The 25,450-nt window shown below is 44.7% G+C and overlaps 1 protein-coding gene across 2 annotated transcripts; it reads left to right on the forward strand.

Annotated features, from left to right (window-relative positions):
* C9H8orf58 (chromosome 9 C8orf58 homolog) lies at positions 1-24,767 on the forward strand. Of its 2 annotated transcripts, none has more exons than XM_063311005.1 (7): positions 1-108; positions 11,337-12,001; positions 15,865-16,029; positions 16,437-16,629; positions 17,970-18,082; positions 19,363-19,481; positions 23,500-24,767. In XM_063311005.1, exons 1-7 carry the CDS (start codon positions 60-62, stop codon positions 23,600-23,602), a joined length of 1,407 nt encoding a protein of 468 aa, XP_063167075.1. In that variant the 5' UTR covers positions 1-59; the 3' UTR covers positions 23,603-24,767. The 2 variants fall into 2 exon arrangements, with proteins under 2 accessions (XP_063167075.1, XP_063167076.1); XM_063311006.1 differs by lacking the exon at positions 1-108 and adding an exon at positions 9,932-10,433.
* Positions 24,768-25,450: the final 683 nt, after the last annotated feature.

Here is a 25,450-nt window from a genome sequence, read left to right on the forward strand (position 1 = left end):
CAGGCGAGCGGGCAGGCGGGGAGAGGGAAGCGCCCGCGGCGCAGCGCTCGGCTCCTGAGATGCTTCGGAAGCGGCGAGTCTTCTCGGTGGCGCCTCTCTGGAGTGGTGGTGAGTTTCGGGCTCCCTCCGGAGCTAGGGCTTTGCCCGCTCCGAAGCTCTGCCCGCGGGACTGCCGGGTCGCGCGTCCCCGCCGGGAGCCGGACAGCTTCGCGAGCGCCGCTGAGCCTGGCCGCCGGACCCGGGCGTCCGCGCTCGGCGAGGCGCTTCAGATCGTCGACTCCCTGGGAGGTAAAGCGCTGCCTCCCCGGAGGGCGCGATAAGCCCCTGGTTTGCCACATTGGGTTATACTACGTGGGAAGGGCGTTACGTGCAGACAGGTGGAAGAAGCGGGTGGGGGACACGCGTCGGATGGCTAGGGCAACTCCGCACGAATGTGCGGCTTCTGGAGACATGGGCTGCAATTGTTGCCATGTTCAATCAGCAGATTATAGCTTGGGAGGGTGGTGGAGAAAACCAGATTGGGTCACCTGGACTGTTGGATGATGCAACATTCAAAATGATTCTTTAAAATACCTTTCGCCCCAGGTTTGATTAGTCAAAGAGGCTAGCAGTATTAAAAACACAGCCTAGTTTAAAACATCAGTCAGGATTGTTCTGCTGGGAGTGAGCTTTGCTGAGCTCTTCGTAGATTAACTTCAGGAATGAACGTGCAAAGGATTACCTTTGGATCAAATCAAACACTGTAAAATCTGGTCGGTTCTTTTCCTGTACCTCAAACAGATGTTTTGTATTCCTTTTAACTGCCCTGATCCACACACTTATGTCTTGTCTTATATGATGCAGAAATCAAATGTTCCCCCTCCCCCAGCACATCCCCTCCAGGATCACATGGAGGGGAATAAAATACTGCAAAGATGCTTTAGTGTGTGAGCAGTGTTGATAGATAGGTACAATTATATAAGAGAACTAAAAGAGTGCATTTGTTTTATGCTTATAACATCAAAGGACATGTCCAGGGGATATTTTATTTATTTATTCACATATATATGGCTGCCCATCTCACAAAACCACGACTCTGGGTGGCCAATAAAAACTATAAAACAATATCACAAACAATAAATCCAAAGAATTAAAAATTGGGATGAAAAGGCAGAGAGAAGCAGGCATTAAGCACAGTGGAACCACCTCACTAACTCGCTGGTCCCTTGGGGCCCCCAGCCTAATGGCATAGCCAAGTTTTGAGGGACTTCTGGAAAATCAGGGATGGAACCAGCCTCACTTCTGGGGGAGGGGGTGGGGATGATGTTCCATGAGGCAGGCACCATGGCAGAAAAGGCCTGTCTCCTGTAGCACTCTGGCAGACGGGACCTGTAGCATACCTTTACTGCCGGATCTGCTCATGTCATCTGGAAAACTGCAGTTGTTTTGTTTTAGTTGGGAATCCAAACATTTCAGTTTCATCATCTTGCATGGAAACAAGCACTGTTTTCAAAATAATTCTCCAGTTCTTTGGAAGAGAAATGGTGTGGAAGATTAAGCCACAGCCAATCACCTGGAGACCAAAGTTATGAAAAGAACCTTACTCTCTGTTTGGATCTCCAGCCATGGGACTGGTGGTCTTCTAAGTGCCATCAGGACGTCTGGGAAGATCTGGTTCCAACTCCCAAGTTCTGCTGGGAAGCTGATGGGGACTGTGCGAAAGCCACTGTCCTTCCACCGATCCTATCTTGCAGGGTTGTGAATACTAAATAGGATAACCCTTGAAGTGCCACCCTGAACAGTTTGTGAATTTTAGAAGATAGTTTTAATATGCAGGAGCTTATTCTGGGGACCCCTTCCATAGCTATGTCCTCTCCTATCACTTAAATTTATATCTTGCTTTTCTCTTTGCTAATCAATCTCATCGTTATGTTTGGTGACAAAGTTGCAGTTCCTTGAAGGTCAACTCCCTTGAACTTCTCAAGTTCAGCTTATAAAGACTCTGGGCTTTAGCAAGATGCTTGGGTTGGTATTTCTAGTTGAAAACCGGTATAGTAGGGTAAAGTTCTTGATGTAGGAGTTTACGAAGAAGCTTCCAGGTTTTTTGCTTAATTATTTTCCTCATTCTCTGACTTCCTTTATGCTAACTTATCACACATACTAATAAAACTTGAAAGCATTGTTACCACTGCACTGAGTTGCTAACAGAAGGGTGAATGTACATGCTTTGGAAAAAGTTTGTCATCCCTCCTCATCTCCTCCCTCTATTATACCATAGATTGGATACCAAGGTAACTAATTTGAGTAAAGTTGGAGAAACAGGCCTAGAGAAATGTATTGAGGTGGTCTTCCCACCCCATTCACAGATGAGCTCCCAGCTTTGGAAAATCCATTTACTCCGAGACATAGGACTCTTAAAGATGAAGACTCCGTCAGCTGAACTACACATTACACTGATAGCTTGTGTTTAAACTAGTCATCTTACAAGAAGTCGCAATTCTGAATTGCATATCATTTGCTTATTTTACTTACCCGGCCATCACTGGGACAATGCAAAATCTGAATTCATTACTGGCATATCAGAACGGTGTTGGCTGGATGACCCCAGAAGTCCCTGCCATACGTCACTCGGTAGCAAAGACAGAACTTGGACTGTTAACTTTGTGCTGGTTGCCAAAAATAGCTCTTCCCAAATGGAAACTAATTGGTTGATCATAACTGGGTGTTGGGAACTGCCTCCCCAGGGAAGGTGGTATTTAATTTATCTAGGTCTGTTGTGCAAAAATGGAATATGGTATTCTTTGATATTCCAGCATCCTGTGCACCGCCAAGAGTTTTTGCTCTTATTGTCCTCTGGTGGGCCTTAGTGCTCTCTTGACATGGGATGCCACCCTTGCAGCATGTCTAGTAGCCAAGTTCTTTTGGCACCATACAGACCCAGACTTGGGAGTCGTTTCATGTTTTCGGAGGGGATTACAGACACGTAATGTGAATTTTGAGGAAGGTGTGTCCCTAATATTAAAATATTTGGAAAAGTTGCATGTTTCACAGAAGCAGGTCCTCGTTCATTTGGATGAGGCGCAGCCATCAAGAAAGGTGGTGGTCCTCTTCATTTTCATTTCCAGTTCACTAGAATTCTGGAATTTGACAAAACCGAAAAATAGTCTGACGTATTTATTTATGTGAGCTTGAACATGGCTGTTTCTTGTATTAATGCAAGGGCTTAACTGTTCCTGGGAATGTTTGTTCTGCTCTGGGGGGCTCAGCCCTTTGCAGCACTGCCTGTGGTGGTGTTGCATCTGCTCAGGAAGCACGTGGGCCTTTCCTGTACGTCTGACGGCAAGGGGGAAAAAAAGTTCCTATGGAAAAAGGGCATTTCTTTGCTAGGTTAGCTTTCTGCTTGCAGAGAATTGGGGATCTTTTTTTTCCCCGTGGTGTATCTGCTTATCCACACAAGACATAGATGCAAGTGGGATGGGATACGCCCGGAACATGATTACCATAGGGTTCTTACCAATAACCAAAATACCTTCTCATTCTGCAGTGCACTGAACAAGACACAACAGCTTGACCACAGCCATATTTTCATTGTACAGATAGTCCTTGCTTAGCAACCACTAGTTCAGCAGCTGTTTGAAGTTACGACGGCACTGAGTAAGGAGGCTTATGGCCGCTCCTTGAAGTTGCGGCCGTCATAGCATCCCTGTGGTCACGGGGATCACCATTTGTGACTGCCAGCTTCCGACAAGCAAAGTCAATGAGGAAGCCAGCAGGAAGTCACAAGTTATGGTCACGTGATGTTGCACTTAATGACTGCACGGGATTTGCTTAAGGACCACAACCGTGCCTTCTGGAACTGCTGTCATAAGTGGGCACAGTCATGTGATTTTTCGCTTTATGACCATGTTGCTTAGCGATGGAGTTCCCTGTCTCTATTACGGTTGTTAACTGAGGACCACCTATACATAAATGTTTTTTCCCAGCCCAGAACCCTCCTGTTGTGTGCCGCAGCCTGCATTGCTAGCAATGACATATTGGCTTGAAGTGCTGTGAGTTGCTGTCCAACAAGCCCAGGGTAAAGAAGCATGATCTAGATGTTTTCCAGAGCCCTGTGTTGAACCCTAGCAGCCCTTTTTGACTCAGGGTAAAGCTGCAGTTTTAGGCTGCAGAGAATTGCTCTTCACTGACATGCTTTGAATGTGTGAATGCAATGAAGTGGCATTTGTTGATTACCTGTCTTCAAGATGAGACAAGGCAAAATGGAGTGTCTATCTGGCACTATAGAGCCAGTCTGGTGTAGTGGTTAAGGTACCACACTAGAAACTGGGAGACCGTGAGTTCTAGTCCCATCTTAGGCACAAAGCCAGCTGGGTGACCTTTGGCCAGTCACTTTATCTCAGCCCTAGGAAGGGGGCAATGGCAAACCCCTTCTGAAATCTTGTCAAGAAAACTGCAGGGACTTGTCCAGGCAGCCTCTGAGAATTGGACACAACTGAATGGATCAAAACTAAACACAAACCTAGCACTAGAGCAGTAACCTGAAAATGGTGAATCCATTTGTGTAAACCAAGTAATGATTCCATGGGGGTTCAGCAAGGCAAGAAATGAATATACCATATTTAACAGTTCTCACACTTTGTAGAAACACAACTGCCCGCTGCAGGCTTGCACAAGAAAGTGAGGAGTAAAATCCAGAGTGAGTTTTGACAGCACCCCCAATTGCATATGAGTGGAGTTTGCAAGCCCCTGATCTAAGGGTCACATTGGTAGATTTCACACATTGTGGTAAGGCAGGCTTATTCAATAAACTATGGTTTATTAAGTAAACTGCCATTAGCTAGACCACACAACATGCTAGGCCAAAACAAGCAAACCACATTATGGTGTAGTGTGTTCTGGTAGCCAAGCCAGTGCCTGGGGTGGTGGTTGCTTTGTTATTGGTTAGGTTTATACCCTGTCTTTCATTTAGTTGCTCAAGGCAGTATAGGTGGTGCTTCCTCCTCCTGTTTTCCCCATAACAACCCTGCAATGTAGGTTAGGCTAAGAGAGAAAAGCCAGCGCGGCTGAGGAGGGATTAGAACAGCGTTTCTCAACCTTGGCGGCTTTGAGATGGGCGGACTTCAACTCTCAGAATTCCCTTGCTGGCTGGGGAATTCTGGGAGTTGAAGTCCGCCCATCTCAAAGCCGCCAAGGTTGAGAAACACTGGATTAGAACCTTCATCTCCCCTTTCTTCTCCAACACCTTTATTATTGTGCCATGGCACAGTTTGATGGGGAAGGTAAGGTAAAGGTAAAGGTTTCCCTTGACGTAAAGTCCAGTTGAATCCGACTCTAGGGGGCGGTGCTCATCTCCGTTTCTAAGCCTTGGAGCCGGCGTTGTCATAGACACTTCCGGGTCATGTGGCCAGCATGACGACTCGGAACGCCGTTACCTTCCCGCCGAAGCGGTACCAATTAATCTACTCACATTTGCATGTTTTCGAACTGGAAAGTATGATTAAAAATAAATAATAAAACAATGCTTTAAAAGAGAAGGCTGAGCCCAGTTTCTCAAAGTTGGTAGAAGTAGTTGAGCCATCCCAGGTGCCCTTGGAAGTAAGTCTTCTTTAAGTTAGGGTCACTTACTCCTGGGTAAGAGTGTGCAGAACTGCAGCCTGCCAAGGATTTCACAACTTTGCCAGGGTTGGTTTTCATATAGTTGTGGGGTGGTGGGAAGACCGCAGCTGTAACTCTGCTGTCTGGAGAGACTTCGCCATCTCTGGCAGCAGCCCAGCTGAGAGAGGATCAAAGCATCCATCTCTGCTTTCTGTGGGGTTTCTGTTTCCTCTCTTCCCCCTTTAAGTATTTGGCTGACTTTGGGCGGGAGGGCTGTTCAAGCCGGCCCAAAGGATAGACAACATCTGATGGATCGGTACTGGTTTCACTGGTTCCAAATTGCAAAGCGATGGCAGATATTTTCCTGCAATAAATAGCCATGCGATGCCTGAAACTCTGTGAATGGTGCAATTTTCTAAACTTCAGTGGAACGGCCCAGCTGGTGAAGTTGAGAGGAGGGCTAGATAGCCTGTGTCTGGATGCCAAGAAAAAGATGGTGAAATAATGGCTGGATGCCAGTGGCTTTTTATATTATTTACTGATGTGTTTTAAAGGTTTTTAAGCTGCTTATCTGGGCAAACTCTCCCCAAGATGTTGAACATAAGCCAAGCATAAAAATAAGCTACAGTACAACTTTTGGCTTTAAAACAAAATCACACCTATTTAAATATGATTGAGTTGGTAGAATAGCATTTTTGTTACAGTCACAGACCAGAGTTACAGAGAACAGCACATTAAAAAATATTACAAGTGGTGGTGGGTGTGTTGATGAGCAATCACAGGCTGTCTCATTTTGCAAGCAGCATTTAGTTGATATAAATAGCATTTCTAGAACAACAGTAATAAACCTTCAACAAAATGGCCCATAGCTTAAAAGTCATTTGAAATAGGTAGGCTTTTGAAAGTCTAGATAGTGCGATGCTGCTTGTCTTGAAGATGGATAGGATGGCTTATGCCAACTTGCCCTATAGATTTGCTAAGGCAGCCTTTCTCAACCTTCTGACCCTGGAGGAACCCTTGAAATATTTTTCAGGCCTCAGGGAACCCCTGCACAGTCAGGCTCAGATATAGGGCAGAAGTTACAACATTATTATATTTGTTTCATGGGTAGGCCTGAATATATGCATTAAAGTGTTCTTAAACTGAAAATAAAGAATGCAAGTTACTTCTTTAATGTGAAGTTGCCTGAATTTGAAATAATTTTTGGAATAAATTGTGATCTCCCAGGGAACCCCTAGTGACCTCTCGTGGAATCTTAGGGAGCCACGGAACCCTGGTTGAGAAACCCTGTGCTAAGGGATGTTGGGATTGATGTTCCACACATCTGGAGGGCATTAGATGGAGACTGGCTGCCCTTGTTTTCTCAAGAAGCAGAGATGGTTAAACAGAGAAAGAAATAACCTTTCATTTAATGAAGGAATGCGGCTCTTTAAACGGCCAAGATTGAGCACAAATAAAAGTCTTGTTTTCCTCCCCCACAAGTGATAGTTTGGAATGATGTGTGGGTTGAGCACTGTGCATTCATTCTCTCTGTGGGCATGAGGCTGATGCGTTTGGCTAGGCAAGAGTGTAACCTCTGCACCAGCGTTTCTCAACCATGGCAACTTGAAGATGTGTGGACTTCAGTTCCCAGAATTCCCCAGCCAGCCTTGCTGGCTGGGGAATTCTGGGAGCTGAAGTCCACACATCTTCAAGTTGTCAAGGTTGAGAAACACCGCTTTACACGCTCAGTCGCTCTTGGTGTACTTTTCTGTTGAGGTGGGAAGGAATGCTGGATGCCTTATTTATTTATTTTTCAGAAAAACAGATCAGAAGTGATGCAATCCAGGAGTGTTCATTGCTGAGATGTTACACAGCTGTTGACATCTTCAAATATTTGAAGAGCTGTTGCATGGCTGGAGGAGCAGATCGCTCTCTAGAAAGCAGCATGGGGTCAAAATTACAAAAGGAAGGATTTCAGAGGTTTCTGCTGGATAGATCAGGCTGACTAGAAGTAGGGGTGGGTTCTCTCTCTCTTTTTTTTAAAAAAATGATTGAAGTTTGTTCTGTAATAGATAAAATCCTTTTATAGGTTTTGGACTAGGTCAGGGATTCTCAAGCAGGGTTCCGTGGCACCCTAGGGCTCCGCAAGAGGTCACTAGGGGTTCCCTGGGAGATCACGATTTATTTAAAAAATTATTTCAAATTTGGGCAAATTCACATTAAAGAGGTAAGTTTGGTGGGAATGAATTAGGGCACATATTTTAGACCCAGGCTAAAGATGTTTCTAGAGTAGAGAAGCTTGTCACCTTTCTATGAGGTTCCATCCTTATTTTGTCTGTCATGCCTGGGAAATGTCCAAGTTGCTTTGAGGATCATTTAGATAAGATTTGTAGAACAGACTGTGCTGTAATCGGATGGATTTTGTCATTCATGTCTTCTACCATAGACATAAATGACTCCCCAGATCTGGACTGTCAGAGCTAAAGCATTCAAAAACAAAAGAAACAGACAAAAAAGTGTCCAAAATAGAGCTGAGTAGAAAAGGAGTGAAATAATTCTAAAGCAGGATAGGTAGAAGGTGGATCCTTAGGTGACCTAGGGTAGTTTAGAGCAGTGTTTCTCAGCTTTGGCAACTTTAAGATGTGTGGACTCCAACTCCCAGTGTGCTGGCTGGGGAATTCTGGGAGTTGAAGTTCACACATCTTAAAGTTGCTGAGGTTGAGAAACACTGGTTTAGAGGATGGCTCTAGTTATTCAAGGATCTTTTTTAAAAGGGTCTACAGTAGTCATTTCCATGCCTCTAATTTAAAATTAAGAAACCCACAAGAGGTGAATGATGCTAGGAATCCAGGAGTGAATTTATGTATGGAAGGAGTACGATCTCATATGGAAAAGAAATCCTTCTGCTAAACACTTGCTTGAATCAGTCTGTTCCTTAACATGCTGAATGTCAGCCTTCTACTGCCCTGCCTTTGAAGAATTTCAGCATTCAGATTTACTCACATCCACTTTGCAACCCTTCTTTCTTGTGTTCCACATCTCACAGATCAGGTATCCACCAGTTCTTTTCTGCAAACCTTAAGGGAGTGGCACCGGAACATTCAGAACATTTGAAAGAGCCTGGATAACAACTGACCAAATGTCCTCTAGACCAGGACGGTTGATTGGTTGGTGTCGTAATTAGAAAACAATTCTATAATTCTGATTGGTATTACAGAATCGAACACTATACCCTTGCTTGGTATTTTCTCCTTTTATTCTGTGTGTTCCTAATTCTGGTTTTTGAATTTATGTCATTCTGTAACATAAAGATATAGAGTGGCTGTTAAAAAAAAAACCTACCACCAACCAAAACAAAAACAATTTTGGAAGTTGAGAAGATACATTCCTGTTTTATGAAACTTTGCCACATCAAGGGCATGGAATGAGTTACATATTAGTTTAGCAATTAGCACACAGGAATGCATGTTTATGAAATAGATAAATAAGATAAATGGAGAAGATACTCCATACCATTGACAAAGGCATAGGATACATTTGAGATACCCCCAGAGGTTCCTGAATAACGGTGCTCCAAAAGGAAATTCCATTGATTGATTGTATTTAGGTCTTCTGTTTTCTGATAAAAGTTCACTGATGGTGTTATTCTTAGGTAAATAAGTACCGAATTGCCTCTAACAGTGTATCTTTCCCAATTAGTGAGAAAGATTCCACAGTGCTGTAAACCAAAACAGTAAGAAGTCCTTGGAGGATAAAATTGTGTGTATGGATGAAAGAAGCATCTGCTTTTCGAAACTAGCTGAGAAATACCCTACCAGGCAGACCTTGATTTACGACCACAATTGGGACTAGAACTTCACTTGCTAAGCGATGCGGTTGTTAAGCGAGGCATCACATGACTGCACCCAATTTTATGCTATTTTTGTAACAGTCCTTAAACAAATCGCCATGATCGTTAAGCGAATCATGTGGTTGTTAAGCGAATCCAGCTTCCCCCATTGATTTTGCTTGTTCGAAGCCAGCTGGGAAGGTTGCAAATGGTGATCATGTGACCCCAGGACACTGCAACCGTTGCAAGTGCGAGCTGGTTGCCAAGTGCCTGAATATTGATCACATGACCGTGGGGAAGCTGCAACGGTCGTGTGAGGACCGGTCGCAAGTCACTTTTTCCAGCACCGTCATAACTTTGAACCATCACTAAACGGGTGGTCGTAAGTTGAGGACTACCTGTGGATAGATAGATAGATAGATATATAGATGTGTGGGGGAGAGAGTACTTGTAAGTACCTGTACTTGTAATGCAGTTAATGTAATTTGCCTGTAGCTGGAATGGGCAGATGGAATCCACTTTGGTGAAAGTCAGTGTATAAGGGGGGAAGGCCTGGACACCGTTGGACTCAGAACCCACTTATGCTTCTTGCAGTTCATGGGGGAGTTAGGTGAGAGGCCCTACTATTGCCCAGCCTTTGGCAAAAAAGCACTCACCAAAGATACTGGGATTTTATCTCCCAACCTTTGACTTGCAATTCTGGGAGTTACAGTCTCAACACAATGGGAGGGATACCAATCTGGGGAATACTAATATATTCCTGCAGGTATTCAAATAGGAATGCTGTTCCGGGGGGGGGGGTGGCTTTGCACTCTCTAAAACAACATTTCTCAACCTCAGCAACTTTAAGCTTGGTGGCTGGGGAATTCTGGGAGTTGAAGTCCAGACAGCTTAAAGTTGCTGAGGTTGAAAAACACTGCTCTAAAAGCTTGTAGGGTATTTCTAACTGGGTTTGTTTCAAGGCCTCCTTTGGACCCCAACAGTATGGCTGAAAATGCTTTGAATGATAGTGTCTGCAGGTGAACAGCAATACTGGACTTCCAAGGAGGTTAAAAAGATTATATCAGTAGACTGAAATATTTGGGGTGGGGAAGGGGGGTTGCCTTGAATTGAGAGTGTGTCTGTGGGAGGAATCTCACTGCTTCACTGGGATTGTTGTAACTGGGAAGTTTGCACAAGACCCCTCTTCTTATAACCATCATATCTATCTTTTAAACAAAGGGCTGAGCAACCTACAGCCTTTAATTTCTATTCCTAATTTAGAAGACAGCCTGTAGGCAGTCTATTCAGAGCTTGGATGAAGAAGGCTCTTCCTGCCCCGTAACCCATTCAGCAGAGGTAGGAGAAGAGAGAAAAAAAGGAGTAGAAGAAAGATTTGAGATGCACGTAGAACTTAAACCCTGGTTTCATCAATTGGCTTATTTAAGAAACCACCATTGGCAGAGCTCACACAATACCTAGAAAGCCACACTACCACACTGTGGTTTCCTTAGGGAAATGCATGAAAAGTCAGAAAGAAAGAAAGAAAGAAAGAAAGAAAAAGTTTTCTCCTTGTTCTCTGCCTTTTTTCCTTCATCCTTGTTTGAAAGCAATGGTAGTGTGGAAGGAGGAGTGCTAATGTGGTCGTCCCTTGCATTCTAGGGATCTGGTGCAATTATATTTTTGGACAAGCCCAGAGATGGCTTCTCAGGAGCCTCGCCATGCTGCCTTCACTCTCCTGGTGGCCAGTCCTGGATGCTGCCTGAGTCATGTACTTGTGAGGAATATTCTTGGAATGCAAATGTTGCAATCCAGTTTCTTCAGCTGCTGATCTGAAGCTCTTGGGGAGCATTAGCATGGGGAAGGGCTGGGGCGGAGCTAATACCTGGCCAGCCACTATTTACATAGTTTCAGTTCATTCTTGGTGGAATGGGAGTGGCTTCTATTCAGCAGGCTCCATTCTCAATTGCAGGTAGTGCCTGGAGACCAGCGGAGAGCTGCGTGGTGTTAACCTCAGTCAGCATGTACCACAAGCTGCAGCCCCCTGAGCCCCAGTCTCCACTCAGCCTGGATCTGGAGGACAAAATGGGCAAAGGGGCTGATCGATGGGCTGAGGCTGGGTCCCCAACCGAAGCTGCTCCCCACCAGCTGGGCTTCGTGCCCATGAGCGGACGGCTCCTGAAATCCGAATCGGAGGACTCTGGTGTGGAGATGGCCAGCAACGATCACTCCCCTTCGACCCCGATAGGATCCGAGAAGAGCTTTTCTTTGGACTGCCTAGATGGCTTCCCGCTGTCAGGAGAAGATGATTCTTGTCCAGCCCCTCAGGAGGGTGGCCCAAAGGAAGACAGGCCAGAGGAACCGGTGCCCGCTCAGGATCGTGCCTACCGACGGAATCTCTCGGTCAGCAAGAAGCTAGCCCAGGTGGTCCAGCGGTCCCAGAAGCACCGCTTGCCTGTCCGTTCGCCCAGGCTGCTGACCCAGAGACCTCGGAGCTTGGTAGATTTGGAGGGGTTGAAGTCCTGCTACCCACACCGGCCAGTGAGCGTTGATGGCTCTCTGGATGCTGCTTCTGGAGGACGTAGACAAGCTGTCTTGGGCTGCAGCACCCCCAAGGAGCAGCCAATAGAAGAAGAGGTGAGTGTTGGAAAGGTCCAGCTGCTGTTTGGCCAGTTGGGGCACGTTGACCAAAGGAGTCCTTTGACATTGCCCTGGTGGAGCAGAGGCAGCTGCTTGCAGAGGGACTAAAAATGGAGGGGCTTTGCAGGTGCGCTCCTGGTGATGGGCATGATCAGGGTGCTGGGGATCCTGACTGTGGGGAAGTTAGCAATGTCCTCCCGCCGTGGCTTAAAGGCTCCTCCTACCAGCTAGGTGGGTTAGTTTCGCATGGGAGATGCTCTTCATTCCACCCTATGACGGTGCCTCGCATAATTGCCTCTTGCTGGAATGTCCCCATGTCTTGTTGCCTTTCATAATCCCTGCAGGTAGAGCCTCTTTCTCTCTGCTGACCTAGTTTTTGGCAGGGAGGAGCTGGCCTTTCTCTGGAGCCCAGGGCTTGACTCATCTGTGCTCTGCTTAGTGAGGTAGCTATTAGCGTACCTAGTCACTGGCATTCAATGGAGCTTAAAGTCCCCAGAGACAACACGGAAGGTAAATTGCGACTTGCTTTTGTCACAGTGTGCTAAGCAAACACAATCCCCTGCTTTACACACAACACTGATTTATAAACCATAATTTATTATCTGCGATGTTGGAGTCAGACATCATACTCACAAACTGACAGACATCGTACTAACAAAACTCATTCTGTTAGGTGTGCGGATATCTTTCTTTTTTAACCTTTTTTAACATGCCACTGATGGCAGGTTCTTAGCACGGCATCCTGGAAAGCCTATGAAAACCTCATATTGCTACTGCTGCACTGTGCCAGCTAAAAGGCCACACCCATAATTTTGAGTTGCAGCATAAGCCTAATTAAATTAGCATAGTTTCTTCCTAAAAGAAATGTGCATAACATTGCTGCCTAAGATTGTGAATGAACTGCCAAGTCTTGAGGTCAAGGCTTGATTTCCTCAAGAGTCTCCAGGCCTGCCATATGCTATGGGCTGCAGAAATGTGGAAGGGTCATAAGAGGGCAGCAAAGAATCCATTTCTATATACTTTTTTTTTTTTTTTAAACTGCTCCCTAGAGGTCATCTGGATTTTGGCAGTTTAGATATGGGACCTCTGCCTTGGGCAGTCTGCCAGCCACAGTGGGGTAGTAATTTGAATTTGGCGATTTATTTTTATTTATTTATTTTCTATCCCGCCTTTATTATTTTTATAAATAACTCGAGGTGGCAAACATACCAATTGCTCTTTCCTGCTCCTATTTTCCCCACAACGGCAACCCTGATTGGCTCTTGGGCTGAGAGAGGGTGACTGGCCCAAGGTCACCCAGCCAGCTTTCATGCCTAAGGGGGAACTAGAACTCTCAGTCTCCTGGTTTCTAGCCCAGCACCTTAACCACTGGACCAAACTGGCTATGAAACAGATTGGATGGTGGTAGACAGGTCATCACCTCTTAGCCTCCTTAGCAACGTTCTTGTAAGGTAGAACCAGATGGAGTGTTACAAAACCACTTGGTCTTGTAGGGGATATTTCTGTTTACCTATATATGTATATATATATATTTGGTGGGAGTTCTGTTACTTGAAACTCAGGAACGCAAATCTACGGCAATACGTTTGCAAGATGAAGGCTGTTTGCTTTTGCCGTTAAAATAAGAACAGCAGTGAAAACAAGGGGGTAAGGCCTAAAAAATCAGTGACAGAGATTGTAGCAGGGGAAACCCAGTGATAAAGTTTCCAGAACACTATTATAACAACAACAACAACAACAACAACAAACAGTGGCAAATGCAAGACATCTACAACAGCCTCAGAAATAAAAGACTGCAAAGCACAGATTCAGAGTTTAAGGGAGGACACTTGAAATTTAATGGAGCGCTTAAAAATGGTGACTTGAAATGCCTGGGTGGAGTATAATCGAGAATGGTGTGTTTTTTTAGTTTATTTGTTTTCTGGGCACTCTTGAAAGGGTATCTAGCAATTTGAGAAGAGGAATATCACTAACATGCAGGTCCTCTGCCTGCAGAAGGATGTGAATTTCTATACCAAGGACACCTGAAGCAGCCTCAAGGTGTTTATGGGGAGAGGTGTCCTATGTACAGGGTGTTGTGGTTCAACACCAGCCCTTTGCAGTCATGGAGATTTGACGTTTGCTGTCATACTTGGATGCCATGAATATACTGAAAAGCCCTGAAATGCCTTCTGGAATGGTGCGTCGTCTTCTCCCAGGAAGCTCAGCCAGAGGTTGACTGTGCTGGCTAAAGGTTCTGGAACTTGAAGTCCAAAGCAACTGGAGGACAGAAAGTTGGGGAAGGCTGAGCTGTGCCTCTGTTGGTGGGAATCTTCTTTCTAAGGCAGTGTTTCCCGACCTCAGCAACTTTAAGATATGTGGACTTCAACTCCCAGAATTCCCCAGCCAGCATGCTGGCTGGGGAATTCTGGGAGTTGAAGTCCACATATCTTAAAGTTGCTGAGGTCAGGAAACACTGTTCTTAGGTGTCACCTGAGGCAAACATGCTCATCTTTGCCTGCAGTCCTCAAAGTCTGCTACTCTGCCTTGGTTATTCTCAGCTGCCTGGAACAGGAAGAGTTTACTATTGATAGTCAATAGTTCCTGTCCAAACCAAAGTGTTTGCAAGTGGCAATATACAACTCAGTGATCCAGGAGTTACCTGATATTTGGCAGTGGGGAAAGTTCTGGAGGGATAATGAAGGACACAAGGTATTAAGCGTGGGGAGTTGAATGCCAGTCTGGCCCAAAATTACATTGGAGGAATGCAAGTGCCGTGTTGGAATGTGTGCGGCTGTTCTACATAGCTGTTGGATTACGTCATTTTATTTCAACTGCATGTACCACTGCATTTCCTCCTCTTTCTCTCTCTCATTGTGTTTTGGACTGATGGGGGTGTGGCAGGATAAAAAGATGACTAACTAGTGATGAGCAAAACATGTACTTGGGGTGGCAAGGAAATATACCTTCAGATTTCTTGCGCAATTCTGGCCACTTTAGTTATATGCTTGCTGATGAAACCCCACAAATGTGTAGTAAAGGCTACAATATTTGCTTTCGATTTTTAAATCTAGGAAGTAGAGGCTCTCGATTCTGGAGCAAGTATGTACTTGTAAAGCATTGGGTTTAAATTTGCTATTCAGACACTGCTGCTAAACTCCAGTGCCCTAAACAGCTTTGGGCCAGAATATTTCGATCCTTGTTTTTTTTTTCCATGGGAATCTATCTCTTCTGTTTGGTTACTTTATTCAGAGCTTATCCTCCATTTCTATGTTGCCATGTTGGTTAGCATTGTGCAAACCAGGCCATTAAGGGCTTCTTCAGCAAACCATGTCTTAGTGCGGTGGTGAATCCAGCTAAGTTCAGTAGACGTTTGCAGAGGCTGAACTGCCCATCCAGGTGTCTTGTTTACTCCATGTGTGTGTATGTATGGGGGGTGTGTGGAACATTAGCACATATTCCTGATGCCCTGTGATAGGCTGAAGGAACTTGGGATGTTCAGTCTGGAGAGAAGACAGCTTAGGGGAGACATGATAGCCACGTTCAAGTACAGAAAGGGAAACTCCAGAAAAGGTAGACTGGAACTATTTTCCCTGGGCACAGGAATTAGGACCGGAAATAAAAACAGGTATAATAGTAATAACTGGTATAAGTTGCAGCTACCTAGACTTAAATGTAAGGTTTAAATATAATCTTTCTAATGGTAGGATCTGTCCAACAGGGGAATAGACTACCAGCTAAGATTGTGGGTTTTCCATCCCTGGAGGTATTGAAGATGTTGGATAGTTTAACTGGTTTCCCTGCATGTTGCAGAGAGTTGGACTAAATGTTATTTGTGGCCCCTTCCAACTCTACGATTCTGTGTGATGTTCGTTCTCTAGGCGCAGCAGCCATCATCCCTCCCCATGCCAGGACAGGGTCTGCGTTACCTGGAGCACATCTGCCAGATGCTGGAGAAAATTGCCCAGCTGCAGAGAGCCAACATGCAGCTGCACCATCAGCGTCAAGTACTGGAGTGCCGGATCCGGGGCCAGGAACTGGAGAATGTAAGAAAGAGCTATGGCGAGTGAATTGTCTTTGTACAAGTTGGTCTGGGTTGGAGAGACAGAAAAGAGCGTGGGGGGATTGCGAGGTGCTAGTAAGTAGCACCCTTTCTCTCCCAGTTGTCCTCTACCTGCTATTGGCCCTTTGCATTTGGTAGGTGAAGGTGAGACAGAGTGCTTTGTTCAAGGTCGACCAGTGAGTTTCAGGGCCAAGCATAGATTTGAATCCCGTTCTGATGCTTCTGCTGCATTATGCAACTACCCTTTGCAATTCAGTCATTGGTTGCAGAGTCATTTGAATGAAATTCGGATTCGGAGCTAAATGTTTCACCCACTTATTCAGTCCAAAAGTTAACCCCCGAATGTTATTGCTGGTATGGTTGTTCTCCAAGTCCTCTTTTGCTTGGCAGGAGGGCTTTTCTGAAGACATTCCAGAGGACTCTAAGCTGCCTCATAGGGATCCCCAGCCTGGTGATCCAGCAGCCATGGAGATTGAAAAAGAAGAAGTAAATCCCAGTTTTCTGGACTCCTGGCACCCTCACCTCTTCCGGACCAACTCTGCTTCGGACACACGCATATTGCGGAGACAAACTCCTAATCTGGGTGAGTAGCCAGTGGTCAGTCTGTGCTAACTATAGCCTCCAATTCTTGGTACCATCTCTGGGCACTATTACATCATCATTTTCTCTCCTCAAATCCTCAGAAGCTATTAAAAGGTGATCCATGATTACCTTCACATCTGCTCCCTTTGAAGTACTAAAAATAAGGAGCAACAATCATTGTCCTATCCTGAGTTACACAGGTTTTGCAATGTCAATAATCTCCTTTCCTTCACCCATTCCAGAGAAGTTGCAGGGGGGGGGGGCGGAGATCCTGAAACAGTTTGACAGTTTGCCCACCAGCTTATTGATGTTGAATAACATTCTTGTCAGTGTCATTCCTGCTGTTGTATCTGGGCTTCGGAGGGGGCACTGCAAAACCATCAAGCTAGCTAGGCCACTTGGAGGACCTGTGGTTCAGGAGCCAGTAGGAAGGGGTGAAGCAGGAGTTCCCATAAATGGCGAAATGGATTTACAGTGTATTCAAAACAGCCTTTAACTTTACAGTGGTTTGAACAGTGGCACAGCTGATTTTGAAATGAATCTGTTCAACTCTCCAACAGTGCTGAATAAAGTTATGGAGCTGGTTTCAGCCTGGCTCAGAATCCTCAATTGAAGATAAAATTCCCTGGGCCTGTGTGAATTGTTCCATGCACAAATAACTCAACTGGGTCTCTAAGGCAGGCAGTGGAATTTTTGATCTTCATCCCTATTGCAGAGACAGAGCATTAGGTGAATTTTGCTGTTGTTCAGCTATATCCTCCATTGCTCCTAGCCCTTGGTTTAGTGCCTACGGCTGATAGGAACTGAAGTGAAACAACAAGTGAAGTTCCTGTCCCTGTTCTAGCAAGGTGGGAAATTGTCAGGGTTCGTTGGGGAATTTTCCATTTCTTAAAAAAAATGCTTTCTTTCATAAAATAGCAATTTACAGAAGGTATATTATACTGGTCAAACTGGATGGTTTCATAGTTATAGCTGGTTTTTTTCAGATGACTACTTGTGATGTATAGTACTTTGTGCAATTCTTGTTTTTTTCCTCTGAAGTTTAAATCCTTCTGCAACTTTCCACTTTCCAACTACCAATGTACCCTTGTAGCTTACAGATTTCTCAGTATTTCTAACCAGTGTGGTGGGAGTCCCAAAACATCCATTTTGTTGATCTTCCATTATTAAATATGAATTTATGGGTTTGAGTGTCACGTAGAAGCCACATCAAGTGGGCTCTGTTAATTTTTTCCAGAATTGGCTAGCTTGACAAATAGCCGGAATCGTGAATAAGGTGATTTCTATTGTGCTTAAAAAAGTGGATTTCTGTTGCACCAGCAAAGTCTTTCATCTCTGCAGGGAACAAGATCGATTGCTCTAGGAAGACAACAGCCCACTCTGCCAGCTCGCCCAGCCTACTGGATCAGCTAGATGGCAACTCTCATACTTTGCCACCAGGCATGAAGCTTAAGGTGAGCTGGCCGTTGGGAGGGTGTGTCATTTGGTATTGCCATCAGTATCAAGACTGAAGGTAAGTTAGAACTGAATCAGGAGAGAGATGTTGCTGATGCCATTCAAAGGTAGATATTGGCTTATATAATATAGTACACGTAGTCCTCGCTTAACGACCACAATTGGGACTGGAATTTTGGTTGCTAAGCGAAGCAAATCTGGCCTGATTTTATGACCTTTCTTTGCAGTGGTCATTAAGCAAATCACCATGGTCGTTAAGTGATTTTGATTTTGCTTGCCAGAAGCTGGCCAGGAAGGTCGAAAATGGTGATCACGTGACCCCGGGATACTATGACGGTTATAAATGTGAACTAGTTGCCAAGCACCCAAATTGTGACTGTGGGGATGCTGCAACGGTCCTAAGCATGAGCACCAGTTGTAAGTCGGTTTTTTCAGCCCTGTTGTAAGTCTGAACCGTCACTAAATGAATGGCCATTAAGGGAGGACTCCCTGGGGAGGACTTTGGCTTACTATGAACAATCAATGCATTGATCTATGCTGTTCAACTACTTCTGTTTGGCTTCTCTGCCAAGAGAATGGCAAAGCCATGGCTATGCAAATATGGTGCTGTGCACATATGTTGGACTAACTTACATCTGCTCTAGTGAGTATGATCGGTGGGAAGAGATGGTGAGTATTGTAGTCTGAAACAGATGCAAGTGTCAGGTTGTTTACTCCTGGGCTGGACAGGCTCAGACACGTTGTTTGTGGCTTGTGAATGACCCATGGAAAGGAACTTGGAACTGATCCAGCAAACTTGCATTGGTGTTCGTATATAAATACTGTAGGTTTCAGAGAGTTTAAGCATTTTGAGACAGAGAGGAAGGCCGTGTATTCTTTGATAAGCTTTGTTCCCACCACTCCTTCGCTTTATGAAAACTGCAAACAAGGATTGGAGAACAGTAGCTCTAGGTTCCACAGCAGCATGCAGAGAGGTAATGTCGGAAACGAGTCTTCTGTGCTGTGTTGTGCGAAGTGCCTTCTGTTTCTGCTTGATTTGTAGTTAAGCGTAGCGTTGGTTTTCTTTCTACTGGTGGGATTGTGACTGCAAGTCTGAGAATTCCCAATTCACAGGCTTGGAATTCCGGGGCTCCAAGTCACAGCCCATCTGGAGATCACCAAGTTGGGGGAGGCTGCTCTGAGATGTGTCCTTGCGACTAAAGGAAGAATCGTGTCCCATCCTCCATTTCCCTTTCCTTGCGGCTACATCCTCTCTTACCCTGTGATATCCCTCCTCCAGAATGACCATTCCCACTGGGGTAAAGTCAAGGTGCTGATCAACAGAATTACCAGGAAGTCTGCACAAACCAATGAACTGACCCCATCTAGCGACACTACATCCAACAGCAGGCACTGTCGGTAAGTTTCAGCTTTAGGAACACGATTCTGGGATTATTCAGACGTGGGACTGACCCCCTGCCAAGTGTTGAGTCTTGGATACCGACCACTGAAAGAATGTGGGGTCTGTTCCTGTTCCCCATAGATGTGGGATTAATGAGAGACCTTTTACCCATACAAACTATTTGACCCACTTCAAGGACAACAGGAATCAGACAGCCTTCTTCCTAGACAGTGCATTGGTCTCCATGTTCTTGAAGGAAAAGCTGTGCAACATCCAAAGAGCAGAGCTTGCTTGGTTGCTCGTCTGTCTGTCTACCCAACTTGGACATTGTGGCTCTGGGTGGTGTACGATAGATCAAAAGTCCAAACTAAATAGACACTTTCTAATTAATTTTTGTAAGATTTTTTTTTCAAAATAAAAGCAATGCAAACTTAGGAGAAAAAAGAAAAGAAAAAGTGGTGGATAGATAAAAGAAAGAGAAGAGATAGAAAAGGAAGAAAAAGAAAAGAAAGATGTAAGGGAGCGGCTCCCGGTCTTCTTTACAGTAAATGCATTTATACTTTATCCTCTCTCTTTAAAACTGATGATTAGAATGGATAAAATATGGAAAGAAGGAAGTTATGATGTATACTCCCTTCTTTCCATAATCATCAAACCCACAAATCACAAGTTCATTTTTTCCCCATTTTCAGCCAAAAGTGCATAACGGGTTTCCAATCATTGATGGATATAGTTATTGTCTTCTGCCTAATCAGACATGTCAATTTTGCCATTTCTGCAAGTAATGTCATCTTCACCAACCATTCCTCTGTTGTGGGTATTTCAGAGTCTTTCCATCTTTGTACACAGAATAATCTCGCTGAGTTACCATATATAAAAACAATCTTCCACAAGCCTGAAATTAAATAGATAATTTCATGGAAGATCCAATCCATTCATAGGGAACCAGGAACTCACATTCCCACCCCTTTCTAGATGGAAAGGTCCAATCACCCAGCCTCCAAACCCAACAAAAAGGAAAAGCCAAGTTTTTGCTGCCTTTCTGAAGGCCAACAGGGCCAGGGCCAGATGCATCATGTGTTTGCGGGGGGGCGGAATTGGTCTAGAGGGCAGGTGGTGCAACAGAAAAGGCCCACCTCCTGGGTCCCATCAGATGGCATTTTTTCAGGAAGTGAGCCAAAGTGTGCCCATCCTATTAGAGCATGTGATTGTGGTGATTAAAGGAAGTAGAAGCAGTAGAACATCTATCCAAGCCTCCAGTTTAATTCAGCTGCTCATTGCTACATATTCAGGGAGGTCAAAGGCAGGATATCGGCATTTATGATTGGAGAGAATCAATTCCTACACGTATCCAAGGAGTTTGCACAATTTTGCTGTTGTCATTTATCTAGGAGATGGTAGAAAAATTCTGAAAAATGGACCTTCGGTGATAGAGTTTTGTAATTGTTGGTTCTCTTTCACATCAGTTTTTCCTTTTGGTTTGGTTTGTGTTTGTGCTTTACTAAGTGTTGGTACAAACAATAACAGGAACAACAAAACAAAAGCTTCCCTGAACCATAAAACTTAATAAATGAAGTTGCTTTGAGAAAGCATAATAAAAACATACTATCAAAGGCACTAATTAAGGAAAAGAAATATAACTCTCTTAAAAGGCTATTTCAAGAGCAGACAACCTGATTCTCTTTTGAGAGGGAATTGTACCACGGTTCTCCGCATGGAAACTCCCCCAGTTGTGAAAGGAGGAGGAAGCATCTCAGATACGAGAGCTGATTTTGGGCAGCTTGTTTGGGAGAAGAGCCGCCTAATCGCCTGCTGAAATGTTACGTGGCCTTGTTTCCCACCCTCTTGGTTGCTGTCCCTGGCTTAGATAGGACAGAAAGTAAACAAGGCCAGCTGGAAAGAGGCTGTTTCAGTTGCTATTTTATAACAGTGTTTCTCAGCCTTGGAAACTTGAAGACATGCGGACTTCAACTCCCAGATTTCCCCAGCCAGCTTGCAAGATTGAGAAACCCTGGTATAGAGAACGGGAGAGTGGAAAAGATCTCTGGAACTTCTAGATCAGCTATGCTGGCTGGGGAATTCTGGGAGTTGAAGTCCGCATGTCTTCAAGTTGCCAAGGTTGAGAAACACTGGTTTATAGACTTAACATGAGAACAAGAAGTCCTTCCCCCCTCCCTCTATTCTGTATTAGCATTTTAATGTTTTTCCAATATGCGTTGTCCAAAGGATTTGAGGCTGCTCCTCTTCGCAATTGACCTATGCAATTAAAAATAAAATTTTTAGTATAAGTTGTTTGAGGGCCAGTTTGGTGCAGTAGTTAAGGCATCAGGCTAGAAACTGGGAGACCGTGAGTTCTAGTCCTGCCTTGGGCACGAAGCTGGCTGGGTGACCTTGGGCCTGTCCCTCTCTCTCAGCCCTGGGAAGGAGGCCGTGGCAAACCCCTTCTGAAAAACCTGGCCAAGAAGACTTCAGGGACTAGTCCAGGCAGTTGCCAGGAGTCAACACTGACTTGAAGGAACCAGAGAAAGAAAGAAAGGAAAAAAGATTCAGACTTGCTGTTTCTTTCAGCAAGGAGGGAAATCACAAAGCAGTATGTGGGTTAAAAGACTTGAATTGCAGAATTGAAAGGTGTACTTACTTGGTACAGAAATTGAGGGCTGCATGTGCCAGAACCATCTCTTAAGAAAGTTTGCGGCAGTTTGTTCAGCTCAAAGTCCCTAAAAACAATAATTTATTCTCCAGGCTTTCCTCTCCTGGCACCTCTCCACCCTCCCGTCAATTTCAGCAGGAGGGAGAAATGGCAGATTGCTCTCCCCAGGCTTGGAAACATTACCCGATTTGTGTGTCCCAGGGTGGCCTTTCAGCTGCCAGAGTCCCAAGCGGTAGAAAGCTTGTTGGTTAAAGCCACTGCTTGAAGCATAGCTGCTGCTATGTTTTGAAGTGGGTGAAGTTTTTGAAACGTCAAAAAGGTAGCCCCTTGCACAGGTGGTAGTCATGCCAAGCATTGTGGTGATGGGTGGTAGTCATGCCAAGCATTGTAGCCAAGCCTGGGTGTTTTTGTAGTGTGGAGAACCTTTTTTCAAGCTAGGAGATCTCATAGTTGGCACAGCATCTCAACCTGGGGAAAGGGCATTACATCTGCATTCCCATTTGGGTTTCCATTTGGGGTTTGTTTCATATTTATTTTTATTTGATATACACCCCACCTTTCATTCAGGAGCTCAAAGGTGGCATACGCAGCACTCACTCTGCCCACTTTTCTCCACAACGACTGCCCCATGAGGGAAGTTGGGCTGAGGCAGAGGAACTGGCCCAACGTCACCCATTGTTGAGCCCTTTGAAGAAGGCAACTTCAGGAAGGCAGGACCACATGGATTTCTGGGAAAATCTTTTATTGTTGGAAGACTTTATTGTAAGGAAGTCTTAAGGCCTATGAAAGCAGTTCTCCAGATGAACTTATATCTAGCATAATTAAGGTGGGAGTGACTCCTGTCTCATGTCTCTCACCATCACCACCACCATTCCACAGATTCTGGCATCTTTTTGGTAATGTCCCTGATTCTTCCTTTTTGGATGGGCTTCCTCCACCACATTCTCAGGCTCTGTTAGACATTTCGTCACACTCAGACATTTTGTTTGTGGCTGAGAATCTGGGTCTCTCTGGTGCCACTTCAGCAAATTCACTACCCCACATTGCCCCTAAGGCTGAGAGAGAGAGAGAGAGAGAGAGGCTGGCTCATAGTCCTCCAGGGAGCTTCTGTGGCTGAAGATGAAGTCTCCCCACTCCCAGTCTAGCACCATCACTGCTACGCCATATTATGTGAATATAACCCTGATTTTGGTGCAGTGGTCCTGGTGTGCATTTTGAGTTCTATTTTGCAAGAGACTTTCTAGGTAGGTATAAATACATGGATTGACTGTGAATTTATAGCTTCACTCAAGCATCCTGGAAACAATCCTGATGCTTGGGATGGTATTTAGCAACTGGACTGGAAACACTCCGAACTGATTTTCCTCCTTTACTTTCCCTTACAGAGCAGACATTGTATTAGACAAAGAAGGATCCTACCCAAGGAGGCATTTTCTGCCCACCCTGGTGGCAAAAAAACAGCGATCAAAACATCTTTCCATGGGGTGAACTTCAAGTTCTCTTGGAGACACGGCAGATCTGCAAGTCCTGATTTGACCCTGTTGGGCCAATAACTGTCTGTCCCTTCCTCACCCACTTGTCTGAATCCACCAGCTTCACCACCTGCTTCACTAATGGAATTTGAATACTCTTCAGCAGAAGATTGATGAGGAGCAAGAGATATCCAGGGAAGAGTTGAGACACACGAGACCTGTTTTTGTTTTCTTTGAAGTGAAATGAAATGAAATGAAATGGAGGGCCTTGGGATTCTTCCTAGCAAAAAGAAGGAAAAAAGGCCAGATGTTGCTAGTATATCCACTTCCCATGGATCCTTTTTGGTCCTGGGTGGGTGTAACGCTGGTCCCTTGCAAATCAGCCTTTGCAAATTGGGAGCCTTCTCATTTCTGGAATAATTTTCCCTATTCCTTTCTAGTACTCATCAAGGTTTCACGCTGCATGTGGACCAATGCAGTAACGCAAACCATCGTTCAAAATGGCTTGGTGACCGTGGTTACTATACGGAACCTGGTTTGCTAACGACCAGAGTTTGTTTCAATGTGCACATTCGCATAGCTGAATCTTGAGTTGCAGTTCACGGTTTGAGAGAAACTACCAGTATTAGATTAGCACGGGGTTTTCACTGCAGTCCTCACCAGTTTCATTTTTTTAACCCACTGTTTGGGGCTGGTCCTCTGGAGAAAACTGGTTTTACGCTGTACACTGATCTCCAAAGTATAATTCACTTGGCACCCTGCTACTGTGTGTCTCTTCATAATGGCCTTTCTCTTGAGATTTGAGGTTATTGTTTGCTTGGTTGCTTAGAACTGTTGATATGAAATAACTCAGTGTTTTGCAGACAGAGAAGATGGAGCACATCTTCTGTCACCTCATGTCCATCGGGAAATCCCTGCACTGCAGAATGTGAAATGACTTACTGGTCTTCTCTGCCTTTTTTTAATTAAACAAATCTGACATTCTCTGATTTTTTTTTTTCTTTCTCTCTTTCTCTCCCTTCCCCCCCTTTCTTTGGTGCGTGCCACTGTATAATTTCACAGATGGAGCGGACCCTGTATTTTTACATGACTTAAAAGTCACATGTATGTGCGGCTGGGAGGGTGAATATATTCCTAATGTATTTAAAGAAGGAAAATAAAACTTTTTGCAGACTTTTAAAGATTTGAGCACAATGGTAGAGAAAATTTGCCTGAGAAGCTAGGTTCATAATTCAGTGGAATTTGGTGCCACAGCTTTTCAGGGATGTACCACTTCATGCTGTAAGGAAGGATGCATGTTTGAAAAAATCTTTCTGGGGATATACTGTATGTAATCCTTCGCAATTAGAAAAACAGCACTTCATAAGGAATCAAGCAGAGCCCTGTTGGATCATACCAGGGATCCATCTAATCTCCCACCCTGTTTCCCAGAGGGTGCAACTGGTTGCCTTCAGGAAATTCAGCAGAATTTGGAAGCACCCCCCTCCCCCAATCTTCAGTTGCATAAACCTTTAGAAGGTTGGTTTAGCTTTTGGATAACGGCCTTCCCACAACCTGATGCTTTTCAGATACATCGGAATCCAATGCCCATAATTTCCAGCCGTTTGTGGCTAGTGCTGAACAAGATTGACCTGACTCCACTGTAAGATGGCTTCCTCTGGGTATCCTGAAAGCTTAATTTACCATAATTTAAATGGGGTGGAAAAAGTTGGGCTCCTTGGTATCACGAAGATCAGCATTCATGCTAAAGAATTAGTGGCTGGGGTAGGCCCATTCATCTTCTACTCAAGTCAAGCCCTGGACCTGGAGGACAGAGGAGATGTTGAGAGAGCAGCTCTATTAGGATATCCTGCCTTTCTATAAT

The sequence above is a fragment of the Candoia aspera genome, chromosome 9 (assembly GCF_035149785.1).
Source record: "Candoia aspera isolate rCanAsp1 chromosome 9, rCanAsp1.hap2, whole genome shotgun sequence".
In the NCBI taxonomy this organism is placed as follows: Eukaryota; Metazoa; Chordata; class Lepidosauria; order Squamata; family Boidae; genus Candoia; species Candoia aspera.

What these genes read in the sequence shown, in the direction of transcription:
- C9H8orf58 (XM_063311005.1), top strand. Translation starts at nt 60, where the DNA reads ATGCTTCGGAAGCGGCGAGTCTTCTCGGTGGCGCCTCTCTGGAGTGGT. An exon ending in AGCAGCCAATAGAAGAAGAG is followed by an intron (nt 12,002 to 15,864) that starts GTGAGTGTTGGA and finishes TTCGTTCTCTAG; the next exon opens with GCGCAGCAGCCATCATCCCT. An exon ending in GGGGCCAGGAACTGGAGAAT is followed by an intron (nt 16,030 to 16,436) that starts GTAAGAAAGAGC and finishes TTTGCTTGGCAG; the next exon opens with GAGGGCTTTTCTGAAGACAT.